Raw genomic sequence first — 27,974 nt, forward strand, 5'->3', positions numbered from 1 at the left:
TGGCCATGGTTGAATAGTTTTGTGTACCTTTTTTACCGTCGGCAGCAAATTGATGTAAGATATAAAGCTATCGGTTTTTGTATTGTAGTAACGTCAACAAATTATTGCAATTAAATTATGGGTTAGTTTGTTACATGTATAACAACGTGTGAATCGCAAGCGAATGACAGAGACTACGCGTAGTGATGGATATATATATTTAAATCTTTATTTGAAAAATTGTTGATCATTAGAAATATTCTATGATTCAAAGTGAAGAAGAAAAACAAAACCGCAATAAGATAGATTTCATAAAATAGATATCCGTGTAAGAAAACAAACAAAAATAGAACAAAATATTGCATAAAACATGTAAAGTAATTTCACAAAACTTAAGTTTGTTTTAGAAGAAATGATAAACTGTTGGCTAAACTTAGTATTAGATCCAACAAAATACTTCGAACATGACTTTTGCTATATATTCTTTAGAAAATTACCAAAATTATTAATTTTTTAACACTATTTTGTACGAGGCAAGTTTCTACAGCAAATTTTTTACTAATGTAATTTTGACGAATACTACAAAAATTAAATTAAATTAAATATTTAAAAAAATCTCAAATTTGTTGCTAACTTAGAAATCACTTGTTAACCGTAATCAAATTTCAATTGAACAGGACTGGCAGCTTTAGCTCCGCCTGAATTTATAATGACATTGGTAACTAGAATAAATTAACTCGTAATAATAAATTGCAATGTAGCTCATAACAAATGTCAAATTTTCCTTACAAACCTAATTACAACGTGATCAAACTAATTGTGTAGTTGTAAAGTTTTCCATACTGTATGTTTAGTATTTATATGTATAGGGATCAAATAGTAACGAAATAACATAAAAATCTCGGTCACTTAAAAAAGACGATAATAATTCAGAAAATCTTTGGTCATCGGAAAAGTGGATGGGCGATGACCATGAGGCTGCAGCCCTATACGCTGATCCGAATCATGGTCGACAGTAGCCGAAGTAATACAAACTCCAGAAGATCCGCACAGATGGTGTAGCATCGTGCGCGACAAACTTTCCGAAAAGGGTCAACACACGAAATCTTATAATTGTAATAAATTGTGTTGGAAAGCGCTGAGAGTCTATTGCGTATCCTGAATCAGATACAGAGATTTTTCAATACTTAACGAACTCTCTCTTCGATCCTTATTGACACGGACAGTATAAATACTAATACTGCTTTCTCGAAACTATGTTTGAAATCGGCTGTTTATGAAAACAAAAATGTCAAATGGTCAAAGTTTTATGTATAGTGTATTCGTCTTGTCTTTGATTAAATTCCTATGTGTACACTAACGAAATATCTTTAAAAATCAACTATTCTGACAATATGTTTTTAGGAATGATAAATTGTCTAAATATTTTATATCGTGGCTAAAAATGTTTGAATCTTGTATCAATATTAAAATGTGCCAACCCTAGATAGCTTAAAAAGAAAATCGATCATAAACCGGCAGTTTTTGCTAAGCAGATTATTCTCTTTTTACAATTAATTTCACGACCAACGCCTCCAGACTGACGCCTTGATCTTGAACTACAAATACCTGTGTTCATTTTAAACTTGTCTTTTGAATTATTTTTTTACTTTTTTTATTTAGAATAATTTTGGCTATTTCATACTAGCGAGACGTAACTAGTCAGCAATCCACGGATTTAACGTGCTGGTGCCGGATTCGTGTTTGCTCCTGGCTGATGATGTACGACATTTAAAGAAATACTGGTGTTCACCTTTGCTGATCAGACTTCTCTATCTAATTAAATTTTAAATGATACTTATACCATTTTGGAAGCACATTTAAATACTGATCTGATCTTCACTCTTGATAGGTCTAAATATGTCAGCAGATGAAAGAATTCACTGTATATCGCCTCAACTTAGTTACATATATAATTCGTACGTTTTAATTATACAAGTAATTAAATTATAATGTTTTTATTCACAGTCGTTGGATGGGTTCGCGCTGTCTGTGGCGGCTGACGGGAGGTTCCTGTACATATCTGAAACTGTCTCAATATATTTAGGATTATCACAAGTAAGTAAAATATTAATTTGGTATATTTATACATACATTTGCCAGCGTTTGAACTGTTATAAGTTTAGACGCCTGCAATTAGAAAAGCTCACAACTAATATGTAGGTAGACAGTTTTTTTATAATTTTCACAGTTATATTAATTAGGTAGTAAGTGAAATTTTCAAGCTTCATTATTACTCAAAAATCCTTTATACTGTTACAAGATTTTGTTTAATGAACGTTTAAAATTTATTACATGACGAATTAAGAGGCAGTATGTTAAAAACCTGTATGACTTTGAGATACAAAATACTACTTGATTATATTTAAATATGCGTAAATAAGGGTCATGTATGCTTAATAAGACTTTATGTTAGAATATTCATAAATAATTAGGACTCTATTCCTACCCACGTTATCACAATACAATGAACTAAAATAAGCTAAACAGAATTATACAATACTTTGAAGACGATCATTTTATTTGTTCGTACTCCAAAGAATTTTTTTGGTACTATTATAATATTTATCATCGTTATCATTTCAACCGTAAGATGTCCGTCCACTTGTGGACATAGGCCTCTCCATAGGTTTTCAATAGAACCTTTTTGCGTCCAGTGTCTTATGACCTTTCTTAACAATACTATGACTTCTTAAATATTAATGATATTTAAAATTGTCTTAGTATGATTATCGCATGTAAGAAAAATATATTTAAAAGATTTTAAGCTGCTTTAGTATCACATTTATTTACTTATTTAGGTACACCAGTAGTATACATAAGTTAAAAGTACATAAAATTGCCGTATAAATAATGTTTCGGTCATGTATTCCTTTATAAGTGACACAACATTCAAAATTAAACTGTATACAATATTGCAGAAAGTAAAATCAAACCACATCGAATCAAGAAAACTTGATGGGAAAAGTGATCGCATGTTAGAGGAAACATCTGACTTACTTTAGACACTAAAATAATTCTTAATTTGAAAATTTTTTCTCCGGCACGCAATCGTCTTGAAGGCTATATGATTAAAAATATTTAACTAAAATCTGTTATGGATACAGTGAAATATTCATGGTTTCTAAGGAGTCTATATATCATATGTTATGTTTAAAAATCTACGTTTATTTTTTTATGTATATTACGGTTTCTTTCCTGCCATCATCGTCATAGCAATAGATACGCACTTCAAGGCATAGACCTCCCTCAAAGACCTTAATTAAGTCGTCGGTCCACCTTGTGGGGCTCTGCCCACGCCACTTCTACCAACGTGTTTTCGGTACCTTAATAAAATATTTTGAAACATACTAAGTATTTATATTGTTGTATCACTGTAAAAGTTTAAACGCCGGCTGAGGTTGTGGGCGTTATCTACAGTGTTGAACGGAATTCATTCAGACACGCTCCGAGTTTCACATGGCACTACGATTTAATCAGAAATTTTCGGCGCTGGATAGACATCCGGTGTAATGGCGGCCGATCGGAGATAACGCTACACGTGTCGCATTATGCCTGCTACGTGGGTAGACGCTTTTTAAACGCTGGACTGGAAGGGTCTTACGCGGTTTGTTAATCTTGTATCGATACGCCTTTGTCAACCTTATCTCTTATATAGGCTTACCTCCCCCATCTTTGTTTTTTTTTAAACACTATTAATTTAAATTGACAATCTGACTAGTCATTTATGTATTTTACATATTTATTTATATACTGTATATATAAATAAACATTGCTTATAAATGTAAATATCATGTAGGGGTAAAAGAGAATTTCTCTCTCTTCTCAAGGCTTTGCGGCACCAATTTATAAATTTACACAAGGTGATTGGTGATAGTTGTAAAATCTTTAAAGGGGCGAATGTTTAGCTCATCTGTCAGCAGTTTCAAGCTTTTACACATATTTCCAATCATCCTGTATAAAGTGGTCACTCTGAAATATGAAGCATTTTTTTATAGGAATGGACAGATAGTAAATTAAGGTTATTTTAATATGTAGTAATATGAATTTTCCGACAGAGTGTACCATACAATAATTAACAGCAAATGAACTGTACATGGATAAAGTATAGCTAAATGAAGGCTTTTTTAAAGCTTTCACCCACCATAATCAATCATCTTGTATGGGGTACTGTTATCCCGGGAATCAAACTTTAATAATCTAAGTCTCAGTCCCACTAAGCTACCACTGCTCAAATAGGAGGTAAATACATTAGTAATATTTTGAAATATATATAATATTTTTAAAAATAATTTATCTTGATTTTTAATTGTAATATTAAATTTTTAGTTTTAGCGTTTTGTACCGGGTATATATGCATATTTTTCCGAGATCTTCTATCATACATTTTTTAAGATGTATTACTTAATCTCCATATACATTTGCCTACATAGTAAATCAATACTCCCACATTTTTCCAAATAGAATTCCGAAAACAATCACATCAGCTGATTTGAATTTAATAGTGATATCGCGACTTTTGTATCGAATCAGCTATTGTTCATTGTACGAATCTATTCAAGGAATATTTTACTGTAGCTGCCACAAGTATAAATGTATAGTATATAGTGTTGTAATTAAAAGTTACAGAAATTAATGTCAAAAAATTTCCAAAATCCACACCTTCAAAGTTCTTGCACCTGTAACCAATTACACTGTACAATGTGACGTTATTATATGAAGCAAGGAGTATAATGAATAAGCAGTTTTACAACGGAAAACGAATAATAAACAAGTACCAGGCGTAGTTAATGATGGTGGCCGATTACGTCATTTTCGTCTGGCCAATACGAATTCTGCGTAGCAAACAACTTTATTCATATATACTATATTATTTTGATATGAGTATAAATTTTTATTGTCAAATGAAGTTTTTATATCTGTCAGCAATTCTCGATGCTCCAGTCTTTCATTATCTTGATATCTGTTGCAAACTTTTGATTATATTTAGAGCATTATTTAAAAGATACATCATGACAACTTAATGAATTCCGTGTATTTTTAATAATGTCTGTATTATAACAGAAAAGAGAAAATTTGTAAAAAAAAAACATGTGAAACAAAATTAAACATTACTAAATTAAAGGGAACTGGGAAAAGATCCGAAAACTGGGAAACTAAAATCCAACATGGCTGGAGGGTGGTGCGAGCGAGACGGGGAATAGGGGGAAAGGGACGATGCGACATGCCGGTCACGTCCCGGGCGAGGCGCGCGCGTGATCCACATCCTAATACGGACATAACCACTCACACACCCCCAAACACCCGCACAGACACAAGCGACATCCAAACACCTAACACATGTACCTTCATAAGTCTCCGTCGTAAGCCAGTGTGAGTGAGCGTAAAATACATAAACTTCCTGGTAAATAACCTTAGATACAACTTTCTTATAAACGAGCCACGCAACGCTCCTATATTAAATTCTGTTACTGGCATTTTTTCGGGGCTCGGCTGATGATAGATTCGACAAAGGGAAATCATATTTTCGCCTATATAAAAAACATAATGGATACTTTGTTTATTGTATCAACATGTTCAGAGAAGTAACAATTTTTCAAAGAAATTTTATATACGAGCAGTATACTGTTATATTATTAATTAATATAAAATTCATTTGAAGTATTTACAAACTTTTTAAGACATATTTTGTTAATATCATCTATTGTGCAACAACCACTTAAAAGGCAAATGTTTTTGTTGTAAATTTAATACAAAGGAATGTATTTTTAAGGTATAGCAAGTAAATAATCGTAACGGATGTCATAAGTTTATATGTTTATAGTCTGAGTCATGCCTAATTATTCCCAAAAACTGCAATAAAATGAAACGTGGTCAAGGAAGCCGCAAAGCTTATTCATGTAATACCTAACGTCAAATCACCTGCCAACATCTTTAAATTTGTGGCCCATCAATCGGCGAATCGGTAAACACCATAAAATCCATAGCATCTTTCCCAGAAGCGACCACCGTAACGTCACCATTGTCTGTGGTATTCACATGCCAGTCCACACTGCGGATACGCGCGCGCTGAATGCTTAATACGGTCCCACAATTATATTTGATAAATTTATTTAAAGATACATTTGCATACGCCGTGAAAGGCTCGATGTGAAAGCTGCCTGGCAACAGCCCGAAAACTGCTCGAGCATTTTCGAGCCTGGCGGAAATTGTATTATTTTCAGACCACCTTTTACACAAAAGCGAAAATGAAAACAGAAACCTCATTTTCTTTTTCGTTATATACTTATATATCTTTTTACGTATTTATAATTATATTTATAACTGCGCAGCATCTTTTTGTGTCAACAGCCATATTTTTTAATTCGTACATTTTTAAAAATTCGACTCCTAAGGGCTATAGATTACGGCTTCTATCTGCAATAAACTTCTTAATACTGTCAAATTCCCTACATATATCAAATGCTAGGGTTGTACGCCGATTACCTTTCGTATTTCTCCAGCTAATCATCCTAGACTGAGACAGTGGGATCTTTTTTTAGCAAACATTAGTTTCTTCGTGTTGTCTTTATTCTTACAAGCTATTCCTTCAAAGTATTCAAGTATTTAGTAGCACAATATTTATTTTTAACATTCGTCAAGTATAGATACTTTGTTATTTAGGCCATATCGCCCGTAAACAAAGTAACTTCGTCGGTCAAACAAAAGCAAAAGACCACATAGATGATCACCTACCCACCTCATCAAGTCAAGAATGACTGCACTTTTTATTACTATTGCAATTAAAAGCAGAGGATAGGATGGTATAGCAAGCGCAAGTCAAGATGTTTCAAAATAGTTACGACATTCAGAAATTAAGAGATTATTGAGAAGAGAATAGTATATTCTATCAAATTTATAATAACATTTTTATTAATAAATACAATGTATTATTTAATATATCACGTAAATTTTTAGGAAAGATAGTGTGAGCGACTGCCGCCTCTAAATCCTCTCCGATGGTTCCGTCAACTTCCTCGTTACATGCGAGTTTTATTGGTATTTCTATGAAGCCACCTGCTATGCGATGTCTGATAACAGCCCGTTCATTCATAACGATGACTGACTACGTGACGGCTCCGCTTAATTACAGTAGGCCTCTCAACAACATTGACCGTCCGAAATAATAAGCGATTCTGGTCATTATTATGTGAACAGCAATGGTAAAAATTGCGTGCGGGTTTTTAAGATTGTTTGATTTATTTCGTGCACCGTACATAGTGTATACAATGTTGAGAATTTAGATTATGAATCAAATGAAACGAATCTAAGATTCATTCATAACATTCACCTGTGAAATTTGATTTTTTCAACGAGGTTTTTCTTACAAAAATTTAACTTTTCAATATTTTATTGAATCAGAATAACTTTAGCAGACTTTAAATGATAAACAGTTTTGTTTATTTCTACTATAATTACGTGTACAGATGCCTATTCTTTTAACAAAATTTTCAACCATGTTGTCTAAATAGCAATACATACAATATCGTAAAATAAAAATAATACAATGTTTTTAATGATTTTATTATAACTGTCTTGTTAAATACATATTTTAAACATGATATTATTTAGAATGACTGAAGATTTAATTTTAATATTAATTTACTTATTAAATTTTAATATTTTTTGCACACGCATCAGCAGAAAGACAACCATATGGTAATAATACGATGAAATAAGTGTACTATAGGCAGTCTAATCACTTATAAGGTAATTTGTTGCAGACAACCATAATCTGGGAGCAGAATAATGACTAGTTGTCAAATAATTTTTATACCTGTTGAGGAAAAGCTAAATAATTAAAAAAAAATCGGTTAAAATCCCAGACATTTACCTTCTTACAAGTTTATAAATATTATTTTCGTCTCATTAAACTGTCATAAATCTGGACCATATTTTAATAAATAATTGCTTGTCCCAGGTAGAGATGACGGGTAGCAGCATCTTCGATTACGTACATCAAAACGATCACGCGGAAATCGCAGAGCAGCTCGGCTTGTCGTTAGCTGGACGAGGAGGTGGTACCGGTCTCAACAGTCCTGCATCAGGAAGTGAAGAAGGCAGTCAGCATGGAACTAATAATCCTGACGGTAAGTAGTAAAGTATTATAAGAAATTCCTAAAATAATATTGTCAAGATTTGTTTACACTATCTAAAAAATCTCGCTGTTATTTTGGATATGCCTCATTGGTAAACTCATAGTCGCTCAACGAGCTAAGAATGGCTATTCTCGGGATTTCTTTATGAGATTGAATCAGAGGAGAGGAAATCTTTACATATACTAAAGTAACCGAATTAGTTTAGCAGATTGGCAAGTTATGGTGACAATAAAGGCAAAGACCATTGGCCGCAGCCGTTCCAAAGTGTCTATTAGAAATCTATGAGGAGATATATATCCTATATCTTGCAGCAAAAATGATGATGAACCAATCAGATATGTGTATAGAATATATCACCATGAACCAGTCTATACATTGCTGAACAGGGTCCTTTCTATCCTATGCAGTTCTAGGCTGACATCATTTATTCACTTCTGCTATGAAGTATTTTTTTACAAACGTTGAAAAATAAGAGAAATATTTAAGTCGCAGTTAAGAAGAGGCATCAATGTTAATACTTTCATTAATAAAGAAATTTTCTTCCTCTTATGCCAACAAGGTCAAACATAAATCGTTTATTGACCCAGTATTTTCATCATTTTCCGCTTACGATTTACATTAATATTCACAAGCTTTTTCTTTGTTGTGGAAATTTTATGTGCAATTGACACATTCAAATAACATTTAAGTTAAGCACAAATATATTTTCTCATTAAACAATGTTTTTTAAAAATAAAATTAACAAAAAAATCTTGTCGTTAAAAAATCTCCAGAGATGCAATTTTTATATTTTTATCTAAACGCTTTGACCAAGCTCATTCATAACTGTCTAATTAAAAATATTTCGTATAAAAACCAAACAAAACGTGTCGATAAATCTTAAAGGAATGTAAAAAAAAAACTAGACGAAATTCAATTAAAATTTTCTCATTCCAAGTCAGTTGCATCTACTTCAACCAGTGACAATACTGATCCAGAAAATTTCACTCAGTACATCGAATCGTTGAATGCGGCCTGTAATAAGTCGTATACCAAATTTAAATTAGATTATGGACTCTTCACGGCGTGTTCCACCTTATGAAACGGTCAATGGGGAGTCACTACAGACTTTTATACCATTGATTAATATTTCTCATCGCTATGGGAATGAATTAAAGTTTGTCGAAATATGGGCGCCATTCTTCAGCCAATTATCAACAGATGAATTAGGTTTCAAATTACATTAATATTAACCCAACCGAAGCGTTGATAGGTAAGCCAATTCAGTTAAAAATCAATAATTAATCCCTTAAATTATGTCATTAGCAATTAGAGTAACTAAAACTAGCTATGCCCAGCGGATTGGTTAGTTAAACCAGTAGTGGGCAGGCCACATAGTGCAGAGATGACAGTTGGAGCCTTAAGATTCTGGAGTAGAAACCACAGTCCGACTAACGCAGCTTAGGACGACCAAACACAAGGTGGACAAACGACCTAGTTCAGGTCGCCGGAAGGCACTGGATGGACGAAAGCTACTTCCAATCGGTCCTATTAAAAATCTATAGGGGAAGCCCACGTCCAGCTGTGGATATCTTACGGCTAAAATGATAATGACAATGATGATTGACAGAAAACTTGAATAATAATACTGCAAAGTCTAATGACTTTCAAAAACGGAATTAAAATATTCAAATACAATCGTTGATTCATATTAAGAATATTGGATATTGTATACATCTCTGATATATTATTTATAGGTACACCTAGATGTGCTCGTAACATCTGAAAAATATATTTCAACTAACAATTTTGTTTATCAATGTATTTGCCCCGTACTTTGTTACCGTCAATTGCTAGACTTTGTTTCTATTACTATTGAGATCATAATCTAAATTGGTCTTAAAAATTAAAATGTATTCGTTATTTAAACGGGGTTATTGGCCGACATGTTTAATATAGTTTTTGTGCGCATCCAAAACTGTTTCATAATGTGTTGAAGGAAAATCGACCGCACAAATTTTTCTTAGAAGTTTCTCTTTGTATTTTTTATCAACAAGATATCTAGTTAAACTATACGATTGAAACATCATGATAGACGGAAAACTTGTTGACAGATGGTGAAGGATGTGATGGGTCTCCTATTGTGGAACGCCTTAAACGTGTTAAAAGTCTACTAATAAATCTCCTTCTAGTCTGAGACTTAATTCAGATAAGCATGAAAAAATATATAGATATATAAATATAGATGGATATATAGAAATTTTAATTTGCGATTTTGTGTTTTTTCTGTCACCTTTCATTTCTTACGTTATTAATACAGTTCTGAGAGGAACTGTTAAGCTGAAATAAAGTTGTGTAATTCAAAATTCTTTTAATGAAGCTTTCTATGAATTCTAACATGTTATTTTATATTAAAAGCCAAGAGAAATTTAAAAATGATTTTTACCATCAACTATACAGTTGAGTCAATAAACCAAGTCGCACACATTTCGATCAACTAAAAACTTGCGTGAGCTATAGTAAGATGTGTCTGCTAATATATTTTTAATTTTAGATTTATAGTTCAGAAAAAGCGGGTTTAAGACACCTAGTAAAACTGATCTCGTAGCAAATTAATCGAGATGTAAACACGAGGCAACTAACGATCTACATAGTTTGTTTGACCTTTTTTTACGAAGGAATAACATTGCATTCAGCGAACACTTGAATTCAATTTAGGCCGGTGATGTGTTAAAAAAATGATGGTGGAGTAAAAAATCAATCAGGGATCGATGTGACAGCAAGTTATTGTGGTCTGACTGGCGTGGTTAAAGGGACCAGAGAACACAGGAGCGCGGAGAAGCGCACATTATTGAGTGATGACCATAAAATGGTTGAGATCCGTGTGATGGTGTCAGCAGTTGATTTTAAGAAGACAGAGGTTCTCAACACTCGTACATAAATTATATTAAAATAAGTAATATTAAATGGTATAAAAGTATATTTAAATTACATGTAGATAGTAAAACAGTACCGTAAAATAATAAATATTATTTAACGGAAATTGTTATATTAACGGTAGTAATAAGTAATATTAACGAACATCAATTGGTGATATGAGATGAAGCTTTTAAATTATGATGACAATAAATAGAAACAGTTCGGCCACAAATATAATATTAATACAAATTAATAAAAAAATCTATTTCAACGTGCGATTTTCCGTCTCAGTTTAAGACCTGAGAAGAAAATGCCAAAGAAACTCTTTGACATTGTATTCTTTTAATAATTTAAAAATACCTGTTTAATAATGATTGAAATAGCCTGGAGACTAACAGGTTACTCTCAAACTAAGTTTTTATTGAATTATTTAATATTATCTTCAACGTCATGCAAAAGTTCGCGAACAAATCCGGCTTAATTTGTGTTCTCGTTAATTAGATACAATAAAAACAGCAAATAAATTCGTCAATCGATAGGTTATGTAACATTCAATGTCGTCAGTGCTTTATTTATTGAAGCTTATAACGCAAAAAGACAGAAGCCATAAATATGTCTAGGACGATTGACGTTAGACTTAGATTATAAACTTCGACTCCAGAATATACAGTCAAAGCTCAATGTCACCTCTGCCAAAAAAACCTTATGAAGGTCATTCAGAAGTATGAGAATATTTAATATATACAAGGTTCTTTTGCGTATCGGTTGAATCATGTCCAAAAATAATTTGTCACAGAAATTCAAATCAGCGGCGTATATTTTTTGAATGAAAATACAAAATATATATGAGTTTATTTGTTTATACATATAACATCGAACATAGTTTCATAAATATTTAATTTATAATATCTATTAATTATTGAGAATTGTTTTGTCTTTTTTTAGACAAATTTATTTATATAATTGCAAATATTTGGTTTCACAATTCGATATTGAAAGTTTAAAATTCTCTGCTTACTTTCTCAGTATTACGAAGCCAAGTAAAATCAATTAGCCGGTAAGTGTGATCGGTTGGGACCCAATGCGGAGTCCCGTGAATCTTTTAATTAGCTACCCAGTCGACCAATCAATCACTTCTTCATAGTTTAATTTAAAATGATTACTCGCTTTTTCATGGTGTGAAAGATTAATGCTTTTTAACACCTATCTCTATTACCTACATTTTAAATAAAAAATATTACCACAAATGATTGGACATACTTCTAAAAGCTTTAAACTTGAGTATGACACATACGTCCGCAAAAAGCTTACAAGTTAAGTGTCTTACAGGTATTTTCAATCAATTTGTATGAAGTGAAATAAGATACATTCATTTTTTTTTATTGGAATGCCACATGTCAATAATTTGTGGCGGTACAAAATCTACAGGGATATATAGTAAACAATAATAAATTTTAAAATGTAGTAATCTGAATTTTGAAAATGCTTATTCTTATTGTATTATCGTTATATATTATTTATTATTTCTTAAAGAATTGATTCTGTGTATCATATCTTAAATGACAGTAAATCAGCCGTACATTTAAACTTTTAAAGCTTTCACACCTATCAACAGTCACTCTATATAATTTTACATCACTTTTATCGCAGTGTCATCACAAATGAGTCTTGCGGCGAGTGGAGTCTTGTTCAGAGGAATGGACCGAGCTTTCTGCGTCAGAATGAAGAGTACACTCACAAAACGAGGCTGCCACTTTAAATCATCCGGATACAGGGTAAGATAAACGAAACACTAAGATAATTCAAATAATTATTTCGCACAATTCCGAAGAAAAAATCATTAAAATTGAACGACTGTTAATGTAAACATTATTATATATATTATCAGTTATAACATATTTATCTAAATATAAGATGATTAATGGAGATACAAAGTTATCGTCGAAAGAAAAATTTATAGCTTCCGCGTCATTAGAAGCTGAAAATTTGCGGACATTTTTCTTCTTATCTAGTTTGTAGAGAGAAAATTAAATGTACCCTGAATTTTCATTTTCGATATAGGTTGCAAGAAGCAAGGAGGGGGATACGACGAGATACGGAGAGAGTGGTAATTGGCGGGTGGGTATCTAAACGAGAAGAAAATAGAATGAAAACATTAAAATTAGCCTCCGGTGGTTTTTAAAACAACAAATTCTCCGCGTTACATTTTTTTTTACATTAACATACAACAACGTAATTAAGTATTATTAATCTTCTCATCCAGTCTTCTTATTATGCAGATAGGGATCCTTTACAAAGACCGCTTGTGTTTGTCATGATAAAAATGTCTAGAGACTTCGATTTTATTGAAATTAATATCAGATTGATTTCTGGAATAATTGCATCCTTATAATTAAAACTACGAGCGTTCCTAACGCGCCTTAATCTAAGAAGAGCTTATAACAAATTTAAACGATTTGATTATGGTCACTTTTAAGAAATCATTGATACAGTTATTACTGTATTAATGATTAGTCATGATTCGCTCTACTGGGCAAATCATAACTAATCTTTATTATTACTTAAAAACCCTTCAGACGGCAAAAGGATTTTTTTTAGTATTTTTGATTTAGAAACTTCTTGAATGTGTTATTACAAAATGACACAGATAAAATGGAAATTTATTGTAATCCTACATACAGTTGTCCACAAAAAGTTAATTTTAATATGAAACGGTGCCTTTACTAACGACCTTATATTTAACGAAAAAATATTTCATTAAACTAATTTTACGATAATGAACTGATGTACGATTATTTCCAATTAGCTTTTATAAAGTGATCTCTCTGAAAACTGTATACTACTAAAAATGTAACATAACAGTAATTTATTTTTTCTTTTTGAATGCGACAGGCAAAAAACTTCTAACTGTACAAAGTTTGCAGGGACAGGTAGTAAATAATAAATAAATCTTACTACTTTATCATTACCTTATTTATTATCTGTGAAACTATTGACATTTCATCTATCGCACATTATTTTGCAACAAATAAGTTACATATTCATGACTTTAAAGCAACCAATAAGTTAACACTTGTAACAAATAATTCTGTAATCGTAAAATATTCTTATTCATTATAAAGTAATGTTGTAAAGATATCATGATAAGTAACGCTTAAATAAATAATTGTAGCGCCTTTATCCTCCCGTGATCGCGACCATCGTTGGCAAGAGTTATGGTAGTTCGCGGGGTGCCACAAGGCAAACTCTATGGCCCATAATTTTTCCTGAACTCAGTGTTAGAACATAAAATGTGATTATATCTCGACATGAAAATATCTTAGTGGGTGCGTAAAATTGCCCCTAATAGATTGTTCCGGGGTGAAAATTTCGCTTTTATTTCATGAACACTTGTGGACGTTTTTTATGGCGCAAAAATGTATTTGATCTTTCGTTAAACAGATACCATTTATTTTTATGATTTCCATTACACTATAATAACTATTTAAATTGCACACCAATATAGATATGTATTAAAAATACGTGTACATTTTCAAAATTAACAATATTTAATTTGTTAACATTTCAAAATACATTAAAATATTATTAGAAAAAAGTCTACGACCAATGTATGTTACAACTGATGGTATAGAACGCTGTAATATGGTCTCTCATTGTGTGCCTTATTGGCAAACTCATAGTTGCTCAGCGTGCCGTGGAGATGGCTATGTACAGGATTTCCCAACTAGATCGAAATCAGGATAAGATTAGTAGATAAACGAAATTCTTCGATTAAGCCCAGTAAATTGGCAAGTAGAGGTGGCAGTCCACATAGCGTGCAGAAAATAGCCGCTAAGGCTTTAATGTACTGTAGTGAAGACCACCGACCGACAAGCGCATGTCTATCCACAAGGTGACGCGAGAAGCTGGCCGCTTCCTTCCGGTTCTATCGGAAATCTCTAAGGGAGTCCGTTATTGACACTTGTCGTCTTACGGCTGAAATTATGATGATCATGATACCTATATCCATAAAAAATGTGATGTAATATTTAAATAAAGCAACGACTGAGGCTATATATAAAGCCTCTAATAATAATGGCAAGACTTAACAAATTAATTTCTATAGATACGAGAACACTAACGAACTAAAATAAATTACGTCGCAAGGAATCCGATTTGGAAATAAGCCCATAATTCGCAATTATCTACATCTTAACGGCCCCCGTTTGCCATAATATCGATATAGACAATTAGTAATACCATTCATTACATCCGAGAGCCGAGAACCGCCCCGAGCGAGTACTTTATTGCCTAAATTCAGGCACGATTCCTCATTGAGAGCTTGTTACCTGAAAATTTTCAGTATACGTGCCGTTCCAAGTTCTCTTCGCTGTATGAAACACGTTCTGTATCAACGGGATTTATATTCAGAAAGTTTTGATTACGTTTTAATATTCTAGGAACTTTGGACCTACGTACGTGCTACCAGATTTAATGTACTTGGGTAATTTTTAAGCCGTAATAAATGTATATTACGGACAACTTTGATATTGAAATTTAGAAAAAAAAACACTAATTTAAACAAAGCTCACAGCCAACCATGGAAAGGGCTCTTGTACGAGATTTCTCAACGGATCAAATCAGAAATTACGTAATTAGATGGCCGCTGGGGTCTTGAATATGGAGATGAGAATGGAGATCACGGAGCTGCGAGTGCAGCGCTGGCCACTTCTGCCCACCTTAAGATCTTCAACTGTTCCCATTGGAAAAGTATTGACTTGAAAGATGACTCTTTTCAGCGTTTTGTATTAAAACAACAACTTTATCAGGAAATTATTATGTTTGTTTTATATTTAATAACACATCTATTAAATGTTTTTTCTCTGTTCCAGGTGGTGTTGATGCTATGTCGTCTCCGGCCGCAGTACACGTTCTCCCACAGCCGCAAATCGCCACCGGCGCTGTTGGGGATGGTGGCGCTGGCCATCGCGCTACCACCGCCATCTGTCCACGAGATACGTCTCGAGTCCGATATGTTCGTCACCAGAATCAATTTCGATTTCCGAATAGCGCACTGCGAGCCCAGGTATTACATATACAATCACATTTTTATTTCTGATACATAATTTTAATTCTTTTTCATAATTTAATAAAAATCGAATACATTTTAAAAAAAATATCATCATTATCATCATTTCAGTAGTTGGACGTCCAATTGGACCTAGGCCACTCCTACAAATTTGCTAATAAATCCGCTTGGAAACGGCCAGTCCAGTGTTAGGATAATTATAAATGAGTTTACATACATATATTTGATAAAAAATAGTTTATAAATTGATCTGAGTTTTTTTTTTAATAATTTTGTGACGCAAAATAATTTACCTCCCACATACTGAGTTATCATTACACCGAGTCTTTGGTTTGATGTAATAAGAAAAAAGTGATATCTCGAACGATTTCACGATGCTCTATTCAATATACTGTACAAAATAATTAAACAAAATAAATACAAACTGATTTATATGTAAATTTATATCAGCAGGGTATCGGAACTCCTTGGTTACACCGCGGAAGAGCTGACGGGGAAAAACCTCTACGCGCTTTGTCACGGCGAGGACGCAAACAAGTTAAGAAAATGCCATGTAGATTGTAAGTAGTTTTAAATATTTCATTATTTAAATGTTTATGAGATTAATGCACCTTCCAAGTCGTGACCTACGTCCCCGCGTAGACCCACCAACCGAAATAAAGGTACCGCCACACAAAAGAAAAATTCCCCCATATATATAGGGAAAAATATGTGCCGAAGGGTGGTAGAAGACAGAGAGGATTGGAAAAGATTAAGCACTAAGTTAACACTAGATAACATAGCCTTTACAAAGTCTGATAAAAAGGCTGTTATAATAAATACAGCTTAATACAAGATATAAAAATAAAAGAATTAATAAGAAATAATAGAATAGATCCTAGTAATGAACCAATAAGAACTCACTATTTCGCCATGCCACCAAGAATTTTAATGTTTCGTTTTAATAGTAACAGACAAATTAATGTTTGTCTAAAATGTCCAAATATTAGTGGGATCGGAAAATAATGTCGTTTCTGCACCTGTTGATATTTGATTGTCATTTGGTAGCTTATTACGTACTTGAAAGACTTTGTATACTAGATGGTAAAAGGTTGTTGATAACGAAGGTGAATATATTGTTGATTAGAAATAAAAACTTGTTAAAAATGTAGTTGTGTGAATTTAACTTAAGAAATCGACATTACTTTCCGGTCCTGCTAATATAATGCTCATACTATATTCATAATTGGAGCAATTATATAAGACAAAGCTAGTCGTTTTTTATTTTTATTTAAAAGAAAAATATATAGCGGCAATATATAAGTCTCTTCAATTTATCCTGTTAACAACCTCGTGAAGATCGATAACCTTACCAAGTCTATTCTAAACAAAATGCTTCACAATCGTAGCAGGATTAATCATCGATTGTTCTTATTAACGATGAGCGACTTATCGATCGTCCATCCATGACCCACTACGCGCGGTGAAATCCTTTGCCAGTAAATGTCGCAACAGACGATTTGTATTCAGTCTGAGACATATAGAAATCCATGTCAAGACGACTAGCGGTTGAAGGAGGTACGTTAGGAGGAAAATTTACGACTCCGCTGAGTTTTTAGGGTAACTTTTGGTTGTACGAAGCGATTTCAAAGACGACAGTTCCTGGTTCTCGTATCCGCATTCTTAACCGTGTCAGCGTAACTTTTTTCGCAATTTTACATAATGTTTCTTTAATTGTATTATTTATACTTCAGTTTTGGGTTTTTTTTATAACAAAATAATGCAAAAAAAAACGATAAATTTTCAAATTACGGTATATAACAATCTGTATCTTAAAGGGGCTCAGAAAGCATTACGTAAGAAATAAATTAGAAACTTAGAAAATAAATGTAATCTTATGGTATTAGCAAGTATGGAGTATTAAACAAAATTGAAAACTAACGCTCGACCAATACTACGCAATATTTTTGTATCAACTTTTTATAATGAGGTGTTTTTATTTTGTATAAATGTTATTGTTTTTGTTGTGTTTGTGTTCTTTAAAAAACTTAACCTAACCTTAACTTTATCTGCTTAAAATGACAGATCAGATCAGATTAATGATCATAATCCCAAACTCCATAAGCTTCCTGAAGTCATTACTTCTTACGTATTCGTCAAAGGAATACTATTTACGCTGACGCCATGCGCCGTCTCGTCTTCATATGAATTGTGATTTGAATAATAATTCCACGAATGTAATTTTGGCTTCCTTTCCTTGGGTTTAGACGTGGGAAAAGTCGTTCCGTAATGTCCTCCGACGTTCCTAGCTACTATTTCATTACATATTTTATAAAAGAAAAATACCATGAGCAAAAAATAATGTTTAAGTAATATTAATAACTTTTAATCTTTCGTTTAAATTATACTAACTATAATTATTCAGTGATTGTTTATTGGCGTAAAAGTTTAAAGGCATGAATATATTGCTCATGTGTTGTCACTTAATGTATGCCACGCCTTATTCAAAAATAAATGGTTTCAGAAATAATAAATAACAATAATTATATCATAAGAAGAAACGTTTTCCAAATTCGGATTCATACATATTATAATGAATTATTGCTTACTATCGGTCCTTGTAGACTTTGTACCGCTAGAAGTTATTGATTAATATTTCAAAAAAGTAATCACTACTTTATACTGTGTTGTAGAAAATATAAAGGAAATATAGTGTAAAAGTTTTAAAGTTCTTGCTGACGAATGAGCTATACTTTCATCCCGTTAAAGCCTTTACTGTTTACTGTAATGAATTATCCTGTATAAAACCAAAATTATAACAACAATGGGATTTAGATTACGTAATCCAGGATTAAAATTCAAAATAACTCATAAAACGTTATGAATCGAAGGACAACAATTATGCAACGGTTTTGTCATCGTTCGCGCCAAACGAAAACAAGATGGCGGACGCTTATGTACACGAATCACGAGCGTTAACGTCATAGTTTTTCTCTAGTACCAAAACCGTTGATAGCTTTACGAGACGATTAATTTAAATTTAAAATGCCCAATGTCTCTACAGATGCCGGTCAAATGTGGACAATCCGGGTGTAGAATACCAATTGTGGGAATTAACATAAAAGTCCAGGCGTTTGTTAGAAAGCGGGTAATTTGGTTACAACTATATACGCGGACAGGATTTCTGATGTTGCCAGCGGCGATAACTGGCCGCCTGATATTCAAATTTTGTACATAAGGCAATAAAATTGAATACTTACGTCTGGGACTTCCGACAATATAAAAACAAGCCCCTGAATGTAAAACTATCGAATTAAAACGGCTTCTAAGAACTGGACTGTTTTCTTGACAGCTGCTACTTACCTCAATGACGTAAATAGAAGCCAGCAGAAATAATCGTTTCGTTTTTTTAACATGTTAAATGCGTCAATATTTTTTGGGAACTTTCAGCTTTAGGCTTTGAGGTCTTAAAATGCTCTTAATAAATCTTCTTCTGATTTTCCTGATCAATTAATTTCTTTTATTACACCATTAAATCAAATTTTGCGTGCAAAGCAAATGTATATATTTGTCTTAGAGTTACATTAATAAGTTTAAACGTTCGTGTGATTCAACACGTTTTTGACCACGTTATAAAACAAAAGTACTAAAACAGTTTTTTTTTTCATTTATTATAGCGGCATATTTTTAAAAATCTGCTTTTTAGCAATATCGCAAAAATTCTAAAAAACTGATTCAAATAGGCATTTAAATGCACTTTAAAATTGTCTATTATCTTAACATTATTAGTAGTAGGCTACCACAGTGTCAGAATGCTGATCTGCAAGAAGAAACGGCAAGAAATTCAACAGTCGCTCCTTTTTAATGAAGTTTTTTTTTTAAATAAATGTTACGTTATAATATTAACCATGTAAATAAGTCCACGGACCAAGTACATTTCGATCAACTAAGAACTCTTTAAATGTTGTAATAAGATTTATTTAGTAATGTACTTTTAATTTTAGATTTAAAAGTAACAAAAGGACGGTCTGAGATATCTTAAGTAACTTTATTTTAATTTAAATAACTTTATTAAATATGCTATAATTTTAGCCGAGGCTTAATCTAGCTGCCTTGTATAATAGAAGTTGAACCAAAGAATATAAAAACATTATGGAATTGCTGAAGCAAATTACTTTATACATTTTTAGGACATTGAGTGTATCTACAAACTACTATCAATACATTTACGTATAACACAGTTGTATTAAAGGCATGAGAATGTCGCGTACTAAATATGTATTGTAATTAAATTGGTCATGGTCCTGAATACTTTTATAACGATAAAATTGTTAATCGTCTTTGTTTCACTAATATCATTTGCAATTAATTAAAACGTTCAATATTTGAACATTTTTTTACGCAAACTACATTTATTTTTATTGCAATCTCTTTCAACTTTACAAGAAAGTAACCAAGTCACCCAAGAGGAATTTTCATACCAGTCGAAATGTACCTAAAAATTTAGAAAGTATGTAGCATTACTTGACGTTAGTCAATGTTATGCTCCCTTTATCATCATCACCATCGTTGTCATTATCATCATTATCATCATCCCCATCATCATCATCCGCCTTCTCCTCCTCCTCATCGTCATCATCATCATTTTATTGTCGTAATGAAAAGTAAATTTCAACTCTAGGATGCTCGCTGTTGAACATAGGCCTCCACCATAGATTTCCAATGGAACCAGTTGTAAAGCCTGCGTCTTCAGTGTCTTCCAACGGTCTTAAAAATGTTTTCCATCCTTGTGGATGGATCTCATCACGCATCACGCAGCGTTTGCCGATCCGTGACCTCCACTCTAGAACCTTAAGGCCCCAGCGGCCAACTGTTATACTATGTGAGCTGTCCACTGCCTCTTATGCTTGCTTAGTTTTAATAATACCTAATATTTTTTTTACTTCAATTACTTGTTAAATCGTTTTATATTTTCATTTCAAAATATATAATATTATTAATTTAAATGTTAGTATTACACATAATTTCATTTATAACATAAATGAAATTGCAATTCATTAAGTAATAATTATGTTTCTATTGTAAAGTATACATACTCAGTCTTATTGCGAGAATTAAGAATCTACATAATTAATTGCTCTGTAAAGCAAAAAATTTATAAAAAAATTTCTAACTTAAATATTTATTTTTTACGACAAAATGTTATACATCTGTGACGTCGAATCTTTGTCATTACCATAATTTCAGCTGTAGTATGGACTTGCATCCATCCTGAAAAAGCAGTAGGATAAAAATAAACAACTTCATATATAGAATTTTTAAATTAGTAGGCGAGTCATTGTTGTAAACGCAATTGTCTTAATTTGCATAAAAATAAAACAATTACGGATTTTGTTTAAGCAGGCAAAGATATCGTAGTGGACCACAACAATGAGTCCCAACAATCGACAAATGGCGCCTTTAAAGTTTCGCCCGTTGGACCCCGTCCAAGCGCATCGGTTAAAACTCTAACCGACAATAAACAATGCGACAACAAAACCAAATAACGCTCCGTCGCTAATGATTCACGTAGCACAATACACGTGTCGTTCACATTGTTTCTGACTGCGATTAATTATAAATGTGCTAACCCATTCGCTGGATCACGAAGCTGTCACCAGTATTAATTAGAAATATCGTAATTTAGGACATAAACATAAAATTTACCCATAGCTGTAAACAGAAACTATCTTCAACTATAAAAATAGGAATAGCTCCATGTTTGTCAAAAAATAAATTTAAATAAGTAGTTATTTACGACTAAAAACTACTTAAATGACAACGCATTCATATTTCTTCTCTTCTTTACAACCTTGTCTTATGGAACATATTATAATGGAGAAGTAGATTTGGTTGAGCCGTTTATTTATGAAAAATAAATGGCTGTATATTTTATTTTCTTATTTTCAGCTGAAAGACGCCCACTATAATATGAAGTCACCCCCCAAAGATCGCCGCGATGACAGAACTTATGCTGCCCGCATATAGCCACTTGCCGCGACCTTAACTGTGTCGGCAGTCCACTCAGTGGACCTAATGTTTATTTATTACATTTAGTCTAATTTTAAAGAAATATCTTAATCCATAAAAAATAGCAAATTTTGACAGTGAGATGCCTGATGGGGTGGTTAAATATAAAATAATTTTGGATATCCAAACGATGTGGCACAAGGGTAATCCCAGTTTAGGCTCTTCGAATTTATTGTAGAGAACAATATGAATAATATCGTCATCGATCATCGATTAAGGGAACTAATTCAAGGTCGAGATTAGAAGGCTTTAGGTCACTACGGCTGGCATACCCTTTTATGAAATGCGTTTGAATTTTTGGCCGATCGATGACCAATCCACGCTTGACGTAATTCAAGTCATTGTGAACACACGAGGACAATAACTCGTATTGGTTTTAATACAATGTACATTGATGTAATATATCGAATATTTATTTACACATATATTTTATATTATTTGTATGAGTATATCTTTAATAACGGTTTTTTTTATTAATTCTTATTTGTGACGCTGGGGTGTTTTGTATATCCCGTTTACCGAGCGCAGACAGTTGGGATAGAGATTGCAGCTATTTGATATGGACTCTTCTCCCAGCATTTTATTATTATTTTTTCTTATCGGTAAATACGGCTACAATTTAAACATACTCGTATAAACAATATCATTTGAAACTTTTACTCAATTATACATTAAAACTAAGTTACCTTAGCCTTCATATGGCTCGGACACTATGACAATGGGATACTCGCCATCCACGAAGTAACAAGTGAATTCCAAGAGTGCTACTTTACAGCGGTCTGAATTACACTGGATTGCTTTGATGGAGGAGCTAGTTAAACATCTATATCAGTGTACAAGTTGATTAAAATAGATGTAAAGACTTTAAAGGGGCGAATGTAAAGCTTATTTGCTGTTAAGTAATCTTGAATACATCCTATACAAAATCAATAGTTTCAGAAATAACAAATAATGTCATGATAACATTGTGAGAAAATGCGTTTTCAAAATTTAAATTTCTACAATGTGAAATTAATTATTATGTATCTGTACCTGCACACTTTGTAGCAGAAGTTATTAGCCTATCACGAACCGATAAAGAAAAATAACTAATGTAATATTTTTCAGAGTATTCACTTAATAAAGCCAAAGCTTTTTGCTAACTGAACTAATATAAGTAGGTACTTATTATTGGTGTGTCTTTTTAAATGAATAAAAGATAATGATATCTACAATTCACAGATATAAGTATTACTAATTTTCTTACCTCATTTCTATGAGAACCATTGAACTAAGAGCACGGACATTCCCCGAAAATATGCATGTAAGCATTACACACTCTTGGCAGTAGAAATAGTCGTCGAAATTGTACCCACCTCAATATTAAATGACCATTTACCGGTAAAAATGGCACAGGCAACAAAAATTATTTTCTTGTTGCAGTAATAAACAAAGGACAAGTATTGACGCACTACTATCGCATCATGAACAAGCTCGGAGGATACACGTGGATGCAGACTTGCGCCACAGTCGTCTGCTCCTCCAAGAACGCCGAAGAACAGAACATTATTTGCGTCAACTACGTCATTAGGTAAGCAACGTCATTTACTAATTCTTGTAAGAACGGAGTACGGGAGAAACGCTATAACATAATAGTTATCTATCTAATTCTATAGTCTATAACATAATAATCAACTTATTGTTTTTGCAAACAGCGTCATTGTCTTCACAAAGCTAATATTCAAACTTGAGCTAAAATTTTTATGTTTACTATATCGAATCTAACAAGAGGTCCTAAGAGTAATGTTGCTTTCTTAAGTTAAATTCACACGGTTACATTTTAACAAGTTTTTATTTCTAATCAACAATATATTCACCTTCGTTATCAACAACCTTTTGCCATCTAGTATACAAATTTTCAACACCGGAGCGGTAGAAATCTATCGGTTTTTTTTTTTTTGGAAAATATATCGACAGAAACCATATTACTTTCCGGTCCCCCTAATATTTTTACAATCGGCTACGCCTCAAATTGAATTCCATGCAATCTGTAAAAGCCTTCTGTACTGAAGCTGAACCTGTACCCGACTTTCCTATCTGCACAACGATAATAACACAAAATAAAACAAATATTTGCGATTCATTACTCTATGTAGTGATCACTTAAGTGTAATAATAGAGAGAGAGAGCGCCCTCAAAATCTGTTACTGAACAGCTGTTTTAAGGGCTTTCGGGTCTTTGCTACCTATCTACCTATCCTCCTAGACATGAATATTTTTGGATTAATATAAAAATTATTTATTTCGTTTCAGCGGCCGCGAATACCCGAACACAGTGATGGACTGCTGCCAGCTGGAGGAGAGTGTACAAGGAGTAAAACGCGAGGAGACCACTGGAGACCCCGAAAACGGACCTCCGGACGCGGACACGCCCGGCGCCCCGCCACCGCCGCCGCGACACGCTGCCGAGCGCAACGACCCTCCCGCCAACTCCGAATCAGCTTCCTCCGTACCTCCGACCTCCGACGTCACACATCTAACGAGACTCAACGACACGCAGCCTCTACCTCTCCATACTAATACCGAAAGAACATCGCCAATGCCGGCCAGAAGACTGAAAAAACGAAAGCACACCACGGACTGCGAAGAAGAAGCAGACAGAGAAGAAGATAGACGTAAGAGTAACTCTAATCCAGGAGCAGCCATATCCCCAGCCGACAGAGATATGACCAAGACAAACTTGTCAATACCGGAAGGAGCTAGCGATGCCACATCAGTAAGGGATTTGGAAAATGCGATGTCCAAACATTTGCCATCCGTCGCTTTGGATGGAAAAGAAATTTCGCACAGACCAACTGACTTCTCAACGGATGCTTTATTAAAACAGCAACAACAGAAGTCGACAATCCAGTGGATAGGCACGCAGAATCATCATCTGAATCACCTAAATAGGCAAATGCCCGGCAATCACACACCTAACCCTGCATCAGCACTCTTAAGACAACTCTACGCGAATAGGGAGAGCGTTATTCGTAGCAACTTCTTAAGTGACGGCCGAGGTGGTGGATATTATTCCAGCGACGGACAAACCGGACCTCTGCCTACTCCGCCGGGGAGCGAAGGATCCGGTTACGGCGAACAGCTCGGTCACAAAGGCACCGAAATCGGGTCATTAGCGTACACTAGTTATGGAGATTACCATTCAGCGATGACACCTCCCGGTTCAGTTTCACCTAGAGACAAGCAACAATATGCAATATCATACGACAACACTGCTTATTCAGATGCTCTTAGACACTCGTATTTAGGTGAAGCTCCACTGCCTTTGAAACCTCAGGCATATTCAGCGGTTCCGGGAGCATTAGATTACGCGTCTCCATTAGATCAATCTCAGTTTTTCCATCCGCCATCATCATTCCATCTTTATCACCCACAAGCGCATTCGGCGCATCCAACTCACTCGCACCAGCCCGTAGATAAAACAGCACCGCCTAATACAAATTGGTACTCCGCGGGTTCATAGCCGCATTAACGGCTGGTATTGGAATCTGAATGTTGGCTAAACATGTGGCATTGGTTCATGTTTGTGCAAATTTATTGTTAAGTACGATTCTTTTGTTATCGTTTATGAGATTTAGTCGAAGTTTTTTTTTTTATTATGTGCAATTTGTAGGCCGGATGTTAAAAACATTATTGTATACGGATATATGAGACTTTTCCGCAAATGTTAGGAAATTATGATTAAATTTATTTTGTTAGTGTATGTGCCAAAAACAGGTGCTTGTTATAACTGTTTGGCTTGATTGCGAAATGTGCAATTAGTATCTCTCATAAATATTGCTCATGTATATACTATAATCCGTAATATTACTGACAATTTAAGAAACTAATTTCCGAATTTTAAAGGCACAAGTAATAAACTATTTTCTTTACTTAAGGAACAGTTTTAAAATCATTTAATTGATACTTAGACATTACACTAAAGGACATGTGGCCATGTGGCTGCCAGACATTGAATATCAGACAAGATATTTTTTTTCCAACATTGATCCAACTGTTGTAATAAAAACAATATTTACATTTTTTCGTTTAAGAAATCTATTCGACTTTTTGGTCGTCGTCAAAATTTCACTTTAATATGGTATCGGAATAACGAAATATACAAAATAAAATATTAATTTACGGAGATTCTAAAAATGAATAATAGTTATTAGTGTCAAATATTACAATTTACGTTGGCGGAAAGGGAGTTTTTTTTTAATTCTTTAGACACAAATACAAAATCCTCCATTTCAATTTTTGCACGATATGTTTATAAATTTATAACACAAATTACGTTTTTGTATTAATATATAACGAAAGCTATGTTATATAGCTTGTGGCATATCAATTCTTTCATAAACATAAGCTTTCCTGTAAATTATTGTACAATAGTATTTCACGACTGTCTTTAGGATAAATGTGACTTGAATTTTGTAAATTTTAGACTTTACGTACTGTATAATATTATTAATAGAGAAAATAAGATTTGATTGTAAATAATATTGTTTGCTAGAATAATGCGGCCACTCTTTAGTTGTCAAGGCTCAAAGACTTTTGTTACATTTGTTTTTTTTTTTTAACTAGAGATATTAAATATAATAGCCGAAAATTAAATAAGACTTGTAAATTATTAACGATACAAATTACATCGAAATTAATAGCGATTGTATGCATAATGACTTTTGTTTTTTTTTTATTTATGTCAGAGAACCAGATTGTTCTAGAATCTTTTGACGTCTCTGGTTTGTGATCGATCATTTAGACTAATTTTTCATGACAAATAAATTATATAATTCGTTTAAAATAATTAATACTCAAATCATTCCAATTTATTCCAAGAGATTTTGAATTTACTGTAAAAAAATGTGTAATTTTATAATTAGATATTTAGGTGTTATACAAATAATTATTAAATTGATAATGTATTCTAATACTGTGCAATACAAGTTTGTTTTGTTTTCTACAGGCTTCGTTAATGTATCGTAAATTTAAGGAATTATCATTAAAATTGTAATAAAGCTGTAATAAATATAAAAATAATTGGGAATAGGCTTATATCACGAATGTTCGATTTTTATTTTTTTCTCGTGAACTGAAATGTTTTAATTTAATGTTTTTTTTTACTTTAATCGATGAAACGAAAATTAAAGAATTTTTTTTCTCCAAATAAAATAATTAAGAATTTTTAAAAGAATTGGTTTTATTCAGTACCTTTGTTTTTTAATGTTTTTTTGTGTATAACAATATCGACATACAAGAGATGTACTCTTATTGACGTAAAGTTGAGTCTAATACCGACAATAAATGTCTCAGATCGGAGAAGAACAAACAAAAGAAATTCACTGCGACTAAGCATTTTTGTGAAAAATATAGAATAACATATTTAATAAACACTAAAATAGCCTGAAGGCATACACAAATTCTAGTGCTATCTACTATGAAAACACAAATTTAAATTTATTATTGTATAACTGATCTATCTGAACATAGTTTTATTATTATCCTATTGGATTACTGTGACGTACAGGAAGTTAGTATGCCTTACAACTCCATCACCAGATTAGAGTTAGGTGCGTACGCGCACGGCGTCCTCACCTTAAAAAGTACTACTGTCAGAGACGGTTGAGGGAAGACTTACCATAAGTAGGTCCCTGCTCTCGGGCTTGTTGTGAACTTTGGAGACAGTGTAATCAACAAATTAGAAATAAGTTAGCGAGGGTGTATCCTATTGTTTTTTTTTCTCTGTTTCATCCCATCATGTTATTGTAAATCAATCCATAATAT

General features: G+C 33.0%; 1 protein-coding gene across 1 annotated transcript in view; it reads left to right on the forward strand.

Moving 5' to 3' along the window:
• The window catches only part of trh (trachealess), an 85,674-nt gene extending 59,235 nt beyond the window's left edge, over positions 1–26,439 (forward strand). The window contains exons 4-10 of the mRNA XM_068763381.1: positions 1,987–2,076; positions 7,979–8,147; positions 12,705–12,829; positions 15,926–16,119; positions 16,576–16,682; positions 23,593–23,740; positions 24,462–26,439. Of these exons, the coding sequence (XP_068619482.1) occupies positions 1,987–2,076; positions 7,979–8,147; positions 12,705–12,829; positions 15,926–16,119; positions 16,576–16,682; positions 23,593–23,740; positions 24,462–25,671 (2,043 nt within the window). The 3' untranslated portion in view covers positions 25,672–26,439. The remainder of the gene's footprint in view (positions 1–1,986; positions 2,077–7,978; positions 8,148–12,704; positions 12,830–15,925; positions 16,120–16,575; positions 16,683–23,592; positions 23,741–24,461) is intronic.
• The last annotated feature ends 1,535 nt before the right edge of the window (positions 26,440–27,974 follow it).

The sequence above is a fragment of the Battus philenor genome, unplaced genomic scaffold, assembly GCF_028537555.1.
Source record: "Battus philenor isolate CCGP_79_NKW_IND1 unplaced genomic scaffold, ilBatPhil1.0.hap1 SCAF_18, whole genome shotgun sequence".
NCBI classification, from domain to species: domain Eukaryota; kingdom Metazoa; phylum Arthropoda; class Insecta; order Lepidoptera; family Papilionidae; genus Battus; species Battus philenor.